We start from the raw sequence: 12,174 nt of genomic DNA on the forward strand, positions 1-12,174 counted from the left end.
GTTATCACTCTGCCCCCTTTTACACCTTGAATTAAAATGTGTTTTGGGTGATCGGATTGCAATCGGATAGTGCTTGACCACATTAAAGTACAGGTGTAGACTCACCTAAAATGCTTTGAGGACAGATTGTACTCTCATCAGGTGGTCTGGGATGCTCTATGACCACATTGAACACAAGTGTAAATGCAAGTGTGTTTTTCAGGTCACATAAAAAACAATATCATAGGTGGAAATACGTAATCCAACGTGACTGTTCCCAAAGAGTGAGACAGCAGCAGTGGCTGTCTGTCACTTGATGCTAAAGCTGCTGGGACGTGGTCTCTCTCTGATCTGATGCTAACACTACTGTGTTGTGTCTCTCATCTGTAATCTGTACTTCCTGTTGATCACTGCCTGTTTCATCCTTGTTGACCTCACTGTTGCCTTCAAAATCTTCCTGACTGGCTCAGACATATATGACAAAGAAAGCCTTAGACCAGCAAAAGATTTTTTTTAATATTTGTTTTATTTTTACGCCAATATTGGCTCTGAAGATGCAGACAACATCATGATGTGCACCGTATGTAGTGGTAATTTTTAAAAACAGGGCCCATTTGCACTACGTTTGGATCTCAATATGGACACTGTCTATTCCAGGTGTAAATGTAATCAGGTTGAATCATGTCTAGATACAATGGTTCAAGGTTCAAGGTGGTACAAGGCACAGTACAAACGGTAAATTATGTTACTGTTTGTCCTCTAAGTCTATGAGCAATTTATGCTCCCCCTGGAATTTCAGCTTTCAAAGTTCAAATAGTCAATAGTACTTTGCCAACTTTAAAGTGCCCTCTTCTATGTTCTTCATGTTGTAAGTGAACTTCCATGTGTCTTTGTATGATGTACTTTCATGGTTGTGTACAAGTGTGATGTCTTGAGTTTATGTCAGCACAGTGTCTTGCTCTGGATCCAGTCGTGGACATGTACAATGCACTCAGAAATACACCTTTGGATGCACACTAGTCCCAGCTGCATGCTGAGATACACACAGGAGGCTCTTTGTAAAAGTTGTGACGCTATGTTAGATGTGAAATTAGAACACAAAGTGCCACTCAGTCACCCCCTTAATGGAGGAGGTCAAACTGATTTCAGCTAATGGACCACATAAATAAAGCTGGTGGCCTCATCAGCTCTTGGCTCACCTCTCAGTGCGGTACAGAGCTTCCACGCTGAAAGCAGCTTTTGGCTTCGGTGCGGCTGATGGAGGAGACCATCGTCGTTCACCTGGACGGGAATTTATACTGATGACACAAAGATTGGATGGACTGCATGAGAACGACACATGAGCACTGTCTGCCAGTGACAGCCCCTCGCCCCTGACGCTTAAGAGTCCCGGTCCCACCACTTAGCATTAAAATATATTTTTTCTTCCCACCAGCTTGTAGCAGGGGCCATTTTGTTTCTGTGTCATGCTAATTTTTTAGTGGTGTTTGATTAATTGTTCTTGTCCCTTTTTTGCCATTTTTACCCACTTTTTTTCTGCCTCTTTCCCCTTTCTATCTTCTGTTTCATGCCCACCTGTCTTTCTCTTCACCCTCTGCCATTAATCATTTCCACCTTCGATCTCCAACCTCCCTTTTCCCAAATTCTTTCCTGAATCCGATTCTGTTTTTGAAACCTCTCCACCATTTCCCACGCAACTCCTTTTTTGTTGTGCCCCCCCCCCGACACCAGCCCCCCTCCCTCTGCCCCTCGCCCCACCCCTCGTCCCGGTGGCAGAGCTCCCCCTGACCCGCTCCCTTCTGTGTCTGCTGCCCCCCAGCAGATAGGGGGCATGGTGTGGGATTTCCTGGGAAAGTGAGTGCTCTGCCCTGGCACTTCAGCTCGGCTGCGTGGTTAAAGTCTCCGACTGCGACTGCTGCAACTGCATCTGGTTTCACCCGTGTGCCTGGGTCTGCCTGCTGTCTGAAGGATTCACATATCTTTGTATCACAGTGACGGGCTCTGTTATTAGTCTGTGGTGGTGTTGTTGCTGTAACCGTACACATGATACAAAGATCACTGGATTCACGTTAGCTTTTATTTCTTTAGCATGTGTTTGCTCAGTAGTATGTGTTTTTCATTGGACTGTAAGAGTGTGTGTCTGTGTGTGAGTGAGAGAGAGAGTTTATGCTGCATGTTTATTTTTTAAATCCGCATGTGGCATTAAAAGCCATTAATGTCTGCACTAATGACAGAATGGGGAATGAAGTCAACAAAGATTTTGTTGTAGAAAAGTCACCTTACAGATCAGCAAATTAAAGCACCACGTCATGGAGGATAATTAATTGCACATGTGGCTTAAAATGATCAGGGTTAACATAAAATTCAAAACAAGTTTAAAGTGGAAACAGACAACTTTTCAACGTCTTCTTCTAGTTCTGATGGCATGGTGGCTCCTCCCAAACATGGGCAGCGCCCCTTTGCAGCTGCCTCTGAACGGCATATAGCAGTGATCCACAGCAGGACAGTACCTCACATTCCTACTGTCACACCAGTCTCTATTCAGTGTAAAGCTCTCGGCTCCTCTCCTTCTCTCGCCAGAGTCCTCTGGTCCGTCAGATCGACATATAGAAAAGTGTCACTTGGTTTAATGGTCTCGTGTTGAGCCAAGTTTCTGTGATTCAAAAGATATTAGAGTTCCTGATATCCTGTTGGAAACTGATGTGGCACAGAGGTTATCAAGTTAATTTTCCAACACCTGTACGATGGCTCTGTCCAAATATGGTCACTACTGGCTCCTAATTCAAGATGGCAACGGCCAAAATGCAAAACTTGAGTCCACAAACCAATTGGTGACGTGGCTACATGCATTATTTTCAGTCTATGAAGGGAACTTGAGTTCACTCAGCAGTCAGGGAAAACAAAAACTCTTCCTGTTTTAGTTGTGCAATGGTCGATGCACTTCCTTTGTGCTGTAAATCAAGTCTTCATTTTCTCAGTACATCATACTCAGCGGTAGACTGATGCATAGTGTCTAATATAAATGCTGATGGTGTCTTTATTCTGCAGACATTACATTGTGCAATTAAAATTTATATCATAAATTGAAGCATAAAATTTGTCTATTTCCACTTCCACAAAGCTTCAGATCATAAATTTGCAATTTAAGTCCAGGTGCTTATGTATTCTGTGGTGTTCCTTTGATTTCCTGAACAGTAGATGTAACTTTATACTGGTGTTAGATATGTAGTAGTAGTACTGTAAATACTACACCATATTTTGCATTAGTAGCAGTTTTCTTGTTGTGATTTCCCCACCTGCTCTTGCTTTTTCATCCATTTTAGTTGACTATACTTTCTGTTCCCCCGTGTCCTGTATTGAGATATTTTCACACACACTTTTTTGTGCAGTTTTGTGGTGTTAGCTGTTTGTTCAATTTTATGTAGGAAGTTTTTGTCCTTGAAGCTGAGGCCTCCTCCTGCCATGAGCACGCTTCCCTTGCTCATTCCATCCACCCATCTGCCCACCTCACCCTACTGTACCTCACCCTCACCCTCTGTAACTCTCACCTTCTAATCCTCCCGGTAACATCACCTGACAGCCCCTCTCTCTTCTAGTGGTCTTTCCTGGTGCCCACCTTCCTGCTCTCGCTCCCACCCTGCCCCCACCCCGCCCTGCCCCCACCCCGCCCTGCCTAGCTTGCTCTACCAGACACTAAGGGAAATGATCAGCCTAGTGGCCTGCATGAATAGAGCTGCTGTGCTCCAGGTCTACACGCGCTCTGTGAGTGAGGTGCTGTAGTAGGTAGGGTCTGGACTGAACCCTCTATCTTGACGTGTGTCAGTCCAGTCGAGTCTCTCCTGTCTGACCAACCCTGCATCCATAACTAATTCTATCACTGGCTCACTCCTCTCGGTCAAACCACTGTCGGCTTACCCTCCTTTTGCTCGGCACTCAGACCTATCCTTCTTTTGCCCCGCTGACTTTTGCCTGTCTGACTGCATGTCTGCCACTCACAGGCTTGGCAGCAGATGCACATGGTTCCATGTTTTCAGAGAAGGTGCATCCTGCATTAGCTACGTCAGGCTGCAGAGCAGCGGATGTCACAGGCGCCTCTGTGATCTCCCATGTTGTTTGACAATGAACACACTGTGATCTCCTCTGGGTGCTCTTTATTAGTTTTTTTGTGGTTGTTTCTTTATGTTCTGGTTCTAATGTCTCTTTTTTTTTACTTTTTCCTTTGTGTGCTCTCATCTGCTGCTTCCAATGTCTCCTCTACTTGTCCCATCATCCCCTTCTCTTCCACCTCCTCCTCTCCCCATCTGCAGTCTAGCTCCCAGGTAAGTAATGCCCCTCCCCCCCACCGAGAATCCATCTCTACCTATATCTACCCTACCTCTGGTGCTTGAAACCTGTGAGTCATCACAGCAGTGTCATGTCAACATGAAGCTATCAGTTCATCTGTGGTCCTCATGCCTTGTTGTTGCTGTCTTGGTGATCTCATGACTGGTACCATTTTGAAAAAAGGTTCATTCAAAATGCTCCTAACATGATTTTCCATTACACTGCAGTTGTACTTTGTTTGTGTTCCGTGTTTTGTATTGTGATTAATGGGAATATATTGTGCTCTACTCACACTTCCACTTATTTCTTGTGTAACACTATTTCCTCAAGAATGTATTTTGCATTTCTTTATAATAATTTAATAGTAGTAAATGTTATTTACACTGTTACAAAGTGCTTTTCAGGGGAAAAAAATAAAGTCAAACAAGGCAGATGAAGTGAGAATAGGATCAAAAACCAAGAGCGCAGTGGAAGTAATGCCAATTAAATCCATTAGATCAAAGGAATAAAAACAGTATAAATAAAAACTATCAAACATTTCCAAAAGATTTCATGGTACAGCAACAAACAGAGTAGAGTTCATAAAAATGATTGGCATGGAAATGCTTTTAATATTTCTATGGTTTTACAGACAAGGAGGCAAAGACTCAACTAAGAAGGGTTCGAACATCAAACTGGGACCTCAAGGGGACAAGAAGGACTCTCGTAAGGACACCTCCATGGACAGTGGCCACCACTTAAAGGTGCGGATTAACTCTTCAGAAAAACACAGTTGTCAGTTAGTTATAAGGTAGGATTGAATGTATGACGGAGGTGGAGAGGGGCAGCTTTTGGGGTTCCAGCCCTGAATGTTTTCTGACAAGTCCTAAATCTATGCTGTTCCCTAAAGAAATCTAATATAACTGAGTCAGTGTTCTTCCGTTGGCCTAATATTCAGTTCTGAGTATTGAAAACCAAATTTACTTGGCATTGTTGGGGATCTTTCTTTGCAGTTAGAGCAGCCCAGATTATTATGGCATGGGATCAAAAGTAGCACATTTGGCAGGTAAACTCTACTCCAGCGTTGTAGAACAAAAATAGGTTTCAAGATCAGTGATGCTATTTACACTGAATTCCCACCCTAGCTATGTTATATAACTTATAAATAGTAACACTTAACACTTAACTTGCTTTGCCCGGAGGCTACTTTTGCAAAATGACAGGAGGTCAGGGGCTAGTTAATAAAGTTATTAACTCTATTATCTGTAATGGCTTCAAAAATAATGCATACAGCTGCTTCTCCCTGGGGCAGCATGCCCTCCGATCCCCCTCAGTTTGGACTGAGCCCTGGATGTTTACAGCATCTGGCTCCACCCCTGTTGTGGGACTGTTGAATTAGACTTCATTAGTTTTAGATGTGTATTGACCTGCAATATGGTTTAACACTTTATTAATGAACAATGTCTGGACAGGTCTGTGTCTCTGTGTCTTATTTATACATTTGGTGTGCGCTCCCTTATAACACAGTTGGAGGAGCTGATGAACACGCTGGAGAGGACGAGGCAGGAGCTGGATTCCACCAAGCAGCGTCTCTCCTCCACACAGCAGTCGCTGCAGGAGAGGGACGGCCACCTAACCAACATGAGACAGGAGCGCAGGAAACAGCTGGAGGAGATACTGGAGATGAAGTTAGTGCCATCATGACATTTGATATCAGCCTCACAACCACAGCCCAAAATTTCACTTCTCTTGGTGTGTTTCTGGCTATGGCATGGATTCATTTCTTGTGTGGACACAGAAATTCTCCCCAAACTATCTACCAAATTTGTAAACATTTGAGGTTAGAAACAATGTATGTGGGGCGCCCAGTGGCTCAATGGGTAGAGCAGATGCCCCATGTACAAAAGGCTATGTCCTTGTTGCAGCAGCCGCAGGTTCGATCAAGATGCAGGGTTCAGGCAGCAGCAGTCTTTTTATTTATGGAATTCAAATTTTTGTGGCTGTGTCCATCTTTGTCAGTATATAGTGCAGCATTTTTAATGTTTAATTTCCAAAAGTGCTTAGATTAGCTTACATGTTTCTGTAATCCAATAGGTTACGTTTCCAATAAGAAAAAAAAGCCATGTAATTTGTATTTGGTGACTGACTGTATTTAAAGTAATCTGACTGAACCCTGAATTCAAATTGTGAGGCTGATTTCCTTCCATCGTGTGCAGGAGAACAATCAGATTTTTGAGTGACTTGACTTTTGTCATTGATCATCATCTGGCTCCTGAAGCTGGATCACAGCCATAAGTAGTTTAACCTCCACTGAAACAGCATCTGATATTGAAGTGGTTAAATTAAATTGATGCAGTGTGATCTATATATCTTAAGTACCTACCTACATACCTTTAATGTTCTTTCTGTTTTTATTGAATATAAGTACTGATGACATAATGTTGTTTTTCTTTCTCAGGCAACAAGCTCTGCTGGCAGCCATCAGTGAGAAAGATGCTAATATTGCACTGCTTGAACTGTCTGCCTCCAATAAAAAGAAGACCCAGGAGGAGGTGCTGGCCCTCAAGAGGGAGCGGGACAAACTGATGCACCAGCTCAAACAACACGTTAGTACTGCAGCACAATGTCAAGGAAATTTCTGTCTGCTCTGTAGCTGGTTGCCAAGGCAACGTTAATCAAAAAGAAAAATGTTGCTGCACAAGGCAACTAGCCATTTTTTCCATTTCATCTACAGGGGGTGGTGCACACGCATGGTCACTGATCCTCTTTGCTAGCTCAGTTTTTTTCCCCCAAGTGTGTCTCATTTCAAATATGTATGAGTCAGAGCTGTTTTTATGGGCAAGTCAAGTCTCAAGTCATCCACACAGGTCCAAGTCAATCTACAAGTTCCCATTTGCAAATTGCAAGTCAATTGCAACTCTTCTCTGGCCATTAACATGACATTTCATTTGAGCTTTGATAGTTTGCTATCAAAGCTGTGCTCATTTGCATAGCTGAGGTCAAATCCATGCAGTGCATAGGCCTGATAATGTAATATTCAAGGTGTGTTTACCACGTCCAAACTTGAGTCTTAAATGTTTTTGCTTTCAAGCCTCAAGTCATGTCAGGTCTTCAAGGAGTCAAGTCTCAAGTAAGTGAAGTCTCGCAGCAGCCAAGTCAAGCCTCAAGTCTTTGGCTTGAGTCTCACTTGAAATTAAAGGCTCTAGTATGAGTAATACAGCAGGAATTCAGGCAGGGACAGGATGGCCTCTTGTGTCTCTGTAAGGTGCCCTATCAGCCTTGAGAAATTATTTTGAAGATGTTGATTGTCAGACCTCCATAAAATGTAACATATACTACTAATTGTTATTTGACATGACTCACATGTGTAGCTGCTTGTGTAATCAATTTACACTTAACATGACATTGAATAGCAGCCTGAACCTGATAACAAACTTTACATAATGAAAGGAAAGTGCATTTGTAAAGAGAAAGAGTGGTTATACGTAGACTCACATCAACATGGACCAGTTCAACATTTTGGGAAATACGCTTACTTTAGAGTTAGATGAGTTGAACTACACCAGTCTCATATCTATACAGTAAATAAACTATAAGAGACGGTTTTCTTTGCTTAGCATAAAGACTTGAATGAGTGGAGTCCGCTGAAACAGCAGAGAGGCAGGAAGTCACTTCATACCAATATAAGATGTTAATTATTGAGCTTTAGAGATGCTGGATGTGGATTTTGTCACCTTTGGACAGAGTCATACTAGCTGTTTTCCCGTTTGCAGTCATTATGCTAAGCTAAGCTAATCAGCTGCCGACTGTAGCTTTGTATGTAGTGTACAGAGTGGTATCAGTCTTCTTATTTAAAGGGGCTGCTTAAATCAGAGCGTATGAGTTGTGTGGACATGGTTCTAAACCAGGTGGCGGCTGAGCTGGCAGCTAGCTAAAGGCGCTAACTCCGTAAACACTGCTAAACAACGGTAACGGTGCTGACACAGCTAACAGTGTTAATCAGAGGGTTACTGGAGGATGGGCGCTACACTGCCGTGCTGCCGCCGTCCCAATACCAAAGGTAGCCGCCATATGAACGCAGTGCAAACAGTGTTGCCAACTGTCTTACGACAACATTAGCTAGCACAAGTTCCAAATGTTGCTAAAGGTTGCCAAATGACATAATTTGCTTCATAGCATATTGGTGACGTCCTTGCGCATTAATGGAAGTATTCAATAGAAAAGTCCTCAACAATACATGTGAATGGCATTAGAGCTATGGTGTGCCATACTGATGTGTGCAGGGTCGGGCGGTTTGGGTAACCTTGTCAGAAAATATTGCAGGTTTCGGGCAGGCGGGTCATTAAGTGACAAAACAGCACTCTGACCCAGTTATTAATAACCCAAAGAAATACTGTGCAGTCGTTCACCTTCTCTTCCTCCTTCTCTGCCACTCTCTCACACAGCAAGCAGCTTTATCATGTGCTCAGGCTCTCTGTTCTCCATCTGTTGCGGTCAGATATGGGCTGTTGAAATCTCTCTGGTTGTAATGTCTGAAAAAAAATATATGTAGGTCTAACACTGTGTCCTAACAGCAAGCAAGCAAGCAAGAGCCTCTCTGTCCACACTGAATCCGTTAAATATGCATTTCTCTAACGTTATGTAAACAAACCACTGTACTTGTCAGCTATGCACTCATGTAAACAAACCACGCGGGATATCAGCTGTGCGCTCGAGATCACACTTAAGATGTAACCACTTATAAGATAAGTGAGTACTTGCTGTCTTCTGACAGAAAACACATGTTTTACAGTGTGATATTTACTGGAAATTACATGCAGTAGAGCAACAGCAAGTAGGTTGTAATGAGTGATTTTTATTAGCAGAAACTTTCAGCTCCGGTTTGCGGGTTTACGGGTCGGTTTCGGGTCACTGATTAAGACATATATTTGTGGGTCAGTTAAGGCAGATTGGCTCTCATAACAGGCCTGGATTTATTTGGGTTTTAAAAACACTCTGACCCATGCATCACTCGTGCACAACTTCCTGGTGCATCCAGTCCAACAAGCGAGAGCGTCAACTTAACCATAGAAACTCACTACAACTGAACTGAATTTTGAATTACAAAATTATAAATCTCTCACTCGTTCCCTGATTGTCTGAATAAGTCGTTAATTTTGTCGCTGGTTGCCTTTTAGAAATAAAGTCACAAAGAGGATCAGAAAAATCAGCAAATCTAGTGAGAAAGTCGGCAAGTTGGCAACACTGAGTGCGAATTGGTTGTGATGAGCTAGCCAATGGGATACAGACATGCGTTAATATGCATGCTCCATCCAACCGGCTTACCACAACAAACCACAGAGAAGCTTGGATAACAACACACACAGAGGGAGCGTGGCTTCATTGTCTGCTCAGGACGCTGTTACCCCACTTTATTTTTCCATAGCAAATAGTGGTTTGCCGCTATATTACTGCTCTGAATGCCGCAGACAGAATCTTTAACTCAGCAAGACGGCGAATGAGCGTATATCCCAAAATGTTGAACTTTTCCTTTCAAAATGTATTTTCTAAACAAAGTCACAGTGACCTTAATATGACTGCAGAGATGAATCAACAGCTGAAGTCTGAGAGAAAAAAAAGTTTAAGCCTCAGTGTTGCTTGCATGGTTATTGTGCTGGATTGTATTACACTGTAAGGTGTTGTTGTTTTTATGTCAACCCACATATACTGAAAATATGTGCTCTGTCCAGTCATTATTTCATTTGATGTTCATTGTGAGGGAATAATGTCTCTTTCTAACAGCTGCAGATCATCACGCACTGACCGCTTTCCTCTTTCCACAGACACAAAGCAGAATGAAGCTGATAGCCGACAACTACGAAGATGAGCAATATCATCCACACGGTCCTCACCACCCCGGGCCGCAGCCCCCACACGCTCAGCCGCAGCCCCAGCCGCAGTACCCCCACGCTCCCCATGCTCCCCACGCTCCCCACACCCAGCAGACTCCATATCCACACGCCATGCATCCGCAGCACCCACAGCACCCGCAACACCCGCAAGCCCCCCAGCAGCACCCACACCCACAGCAGCCACAACCTCAGTACCCTCACCCTCAGCACCCACAGCACCCCCAGCAGCACGCCCAGCACCCCCAACCGCCTCCCCAGCACCAACAGCACCAACAGCACCCACGCCCCCCACAGCCCCACCACCCCCCCCAACAGCACCCACAGCATCCTCCACAGCACCCACACGGACATGCCCCTCCGCAGCACCCTCACCCTCAGCACCCGCACGGCCCTCCCCAACAAGGACCCCACCCCCAACATCCACATCCCCAGCACCCGCAACACCCTCAACACCCTCAGCACCCTCAGCACCCACAGCACCCGCACCACGCCCAGCATCCACGTCACCCATCGCCCCATCATCGTGGAGGGCCAGCCCGAGGACCCCCACATGGTGGTCACCGCCCTGCCCAGGACCAGGTCAGATTTCATTTGTGCTGTAATTCACTAATCAAAGTAACCCTGTAAAATTGCTGCCAAAAGCATCATTGCAACTACTCAGCACATGAAAGATCAAGTTTTTAACCTTGTCAGCATTTACATGTGGTGTTTTTTATAAGCTACAAGCCATATCATGACTGAAAGAGGCAATCAACGCCATGGCTGAGCATTTCTGACTCAGAATTGCAAGACAGGGTTTCTGACAATCAGGGTTTCATATGTCACATACCTAAGGAACCAATCCTGTTAACTAGCGAGGTATCAGAGAAGAAGCCCGGTGTTTTGCAAGCTAAGTTTTACTTTCACTTCAGCTTGTCAGTACTGGCGATTGGGAACAAGTTTTTTCTAACACCTGGTGTTGACATGTGATTTGGGTGATCAGTCACAAGTGGACAGCTTTAAGTACAGCTATTTATGCATCCAATCCATCCTCAATTTGTCTTGAGATCCAGTTGCTCAGACCACATTTGAAGGAGTTCTTGGCCGCATATGGCCCCATTCTTTTAGCAGTGTGTACTTTAATGTGTCCTTGGCCACACTAAAGAACTGCCTACTCAGCTGACGCCCTTGCCGACTCCCTTTCTGTTGCCTGCTGCTGGTAGACGCAGAACTAAAGAACCATACCCTTAGCTGTTCTCCTCCCGGTGAATGGTTAGTTCAACATCTACCGGGTTAGCACAAGCTAACACAGCAGCAGCTGTTAAACGGTCCTAACAAACTCACATTGATGCCAAAACAACTTGTTATTAGCTGTTAGGTAACCTGAGATCTGTGGTGCTAACAGTTAAGCAGAATTTATACTTATGTGTCAGCTCTATGCAGAGCCTACGCCGTAGCCTACGCACATAGCCTACACCATTGTTAGCATTCATACTTGTGTGGTGGTCTTTCTGTGTCACTCTGCAGTTACACCTCCAGAACACTAGTCAGCGGCTGGGTTTCTGTATGTTGTAAAGTTAATTGATTTAAAACACACCCAAGACACACATTAAACATGGCTTAATAGGGACAGTTTCAAACACAACTACACAAATCAGCTTCACTATAACTCTCAGCATTCACAGACACAGCACTTCAAAACAACATATTTGATCCTTGCAAATGTGTATGTGTTTATTTGCATATAGAGCGGGGAAGTGAGATCATATCACATATGGTCACTAGAGACACACGTGGAGATGCATTCTAATGCCAGGTGTAAACAGACTTAGAGCCGTCCACCTGTGATCCTATCACCTAAGACGCATGTTAATACCAAGTCTGAATAGGCTCTAACATTAGCAACACATTATTAGCTGTTTAATATCGTAGTAGAGCTGCAGGTGAGCAGCTGGTGGAGATAAAGGAGGGGACCAATTTGCATATTCATAGATCTGCGCATATTAAATAAGGCCAAGATATA

The 12,174-nt window shown here is 44.0% G+C and overlaps 1 protein-coding gene across 4 annotated transcripts in view; it reads left to right on the top strand.

Moving 5' to 3' along the window:
- The window catches only part of erc2 (ELKS/RAB6-interacting/CAST family member 2), a 48,420-nt gene that overhangs the window by 35,669 nt on the left and 577 nt on the right, over nt 1-12,174 (top strand). For all 4 annotated transcript variants that reach the window (XM_050038945.1, XM_050038948.1, XM_050038947.1 and 1 more), the window contains 4 exons: nt 4,934-5,045; nt 5,809-5,969; nt 6,740-6,887; nt 10,104-10,751. In XM_050038945.1, the coding sequence (XP_049894902.1) occupies nt 4,934-5,045; nt 5,809-5,969; nt 6,740-6,887; nt 10,104-10,751 (1,069 nt within the window). The remainder of the gene's footprint in view (nt 1-4,933; nt 5,046-5,808; nt 5,970-6,739; nt 6,888-10,103; nt 10,752-12,174) is intronic.

Source organism: Epinephelus moara, chromosome 24 (assembly GCF_006386435.1).
Source record: "Epinephelus moara isolate mb chromosome 24, YSFRI_EMoa_1.0, whole genome shotgun sequence".
NCBI classification, from domain to species: Eukaryota; Metazoa; Chordata; class Actinopteri; order Perciformes; family Serranidae; genus Epinephelus; species Epinephelus moara.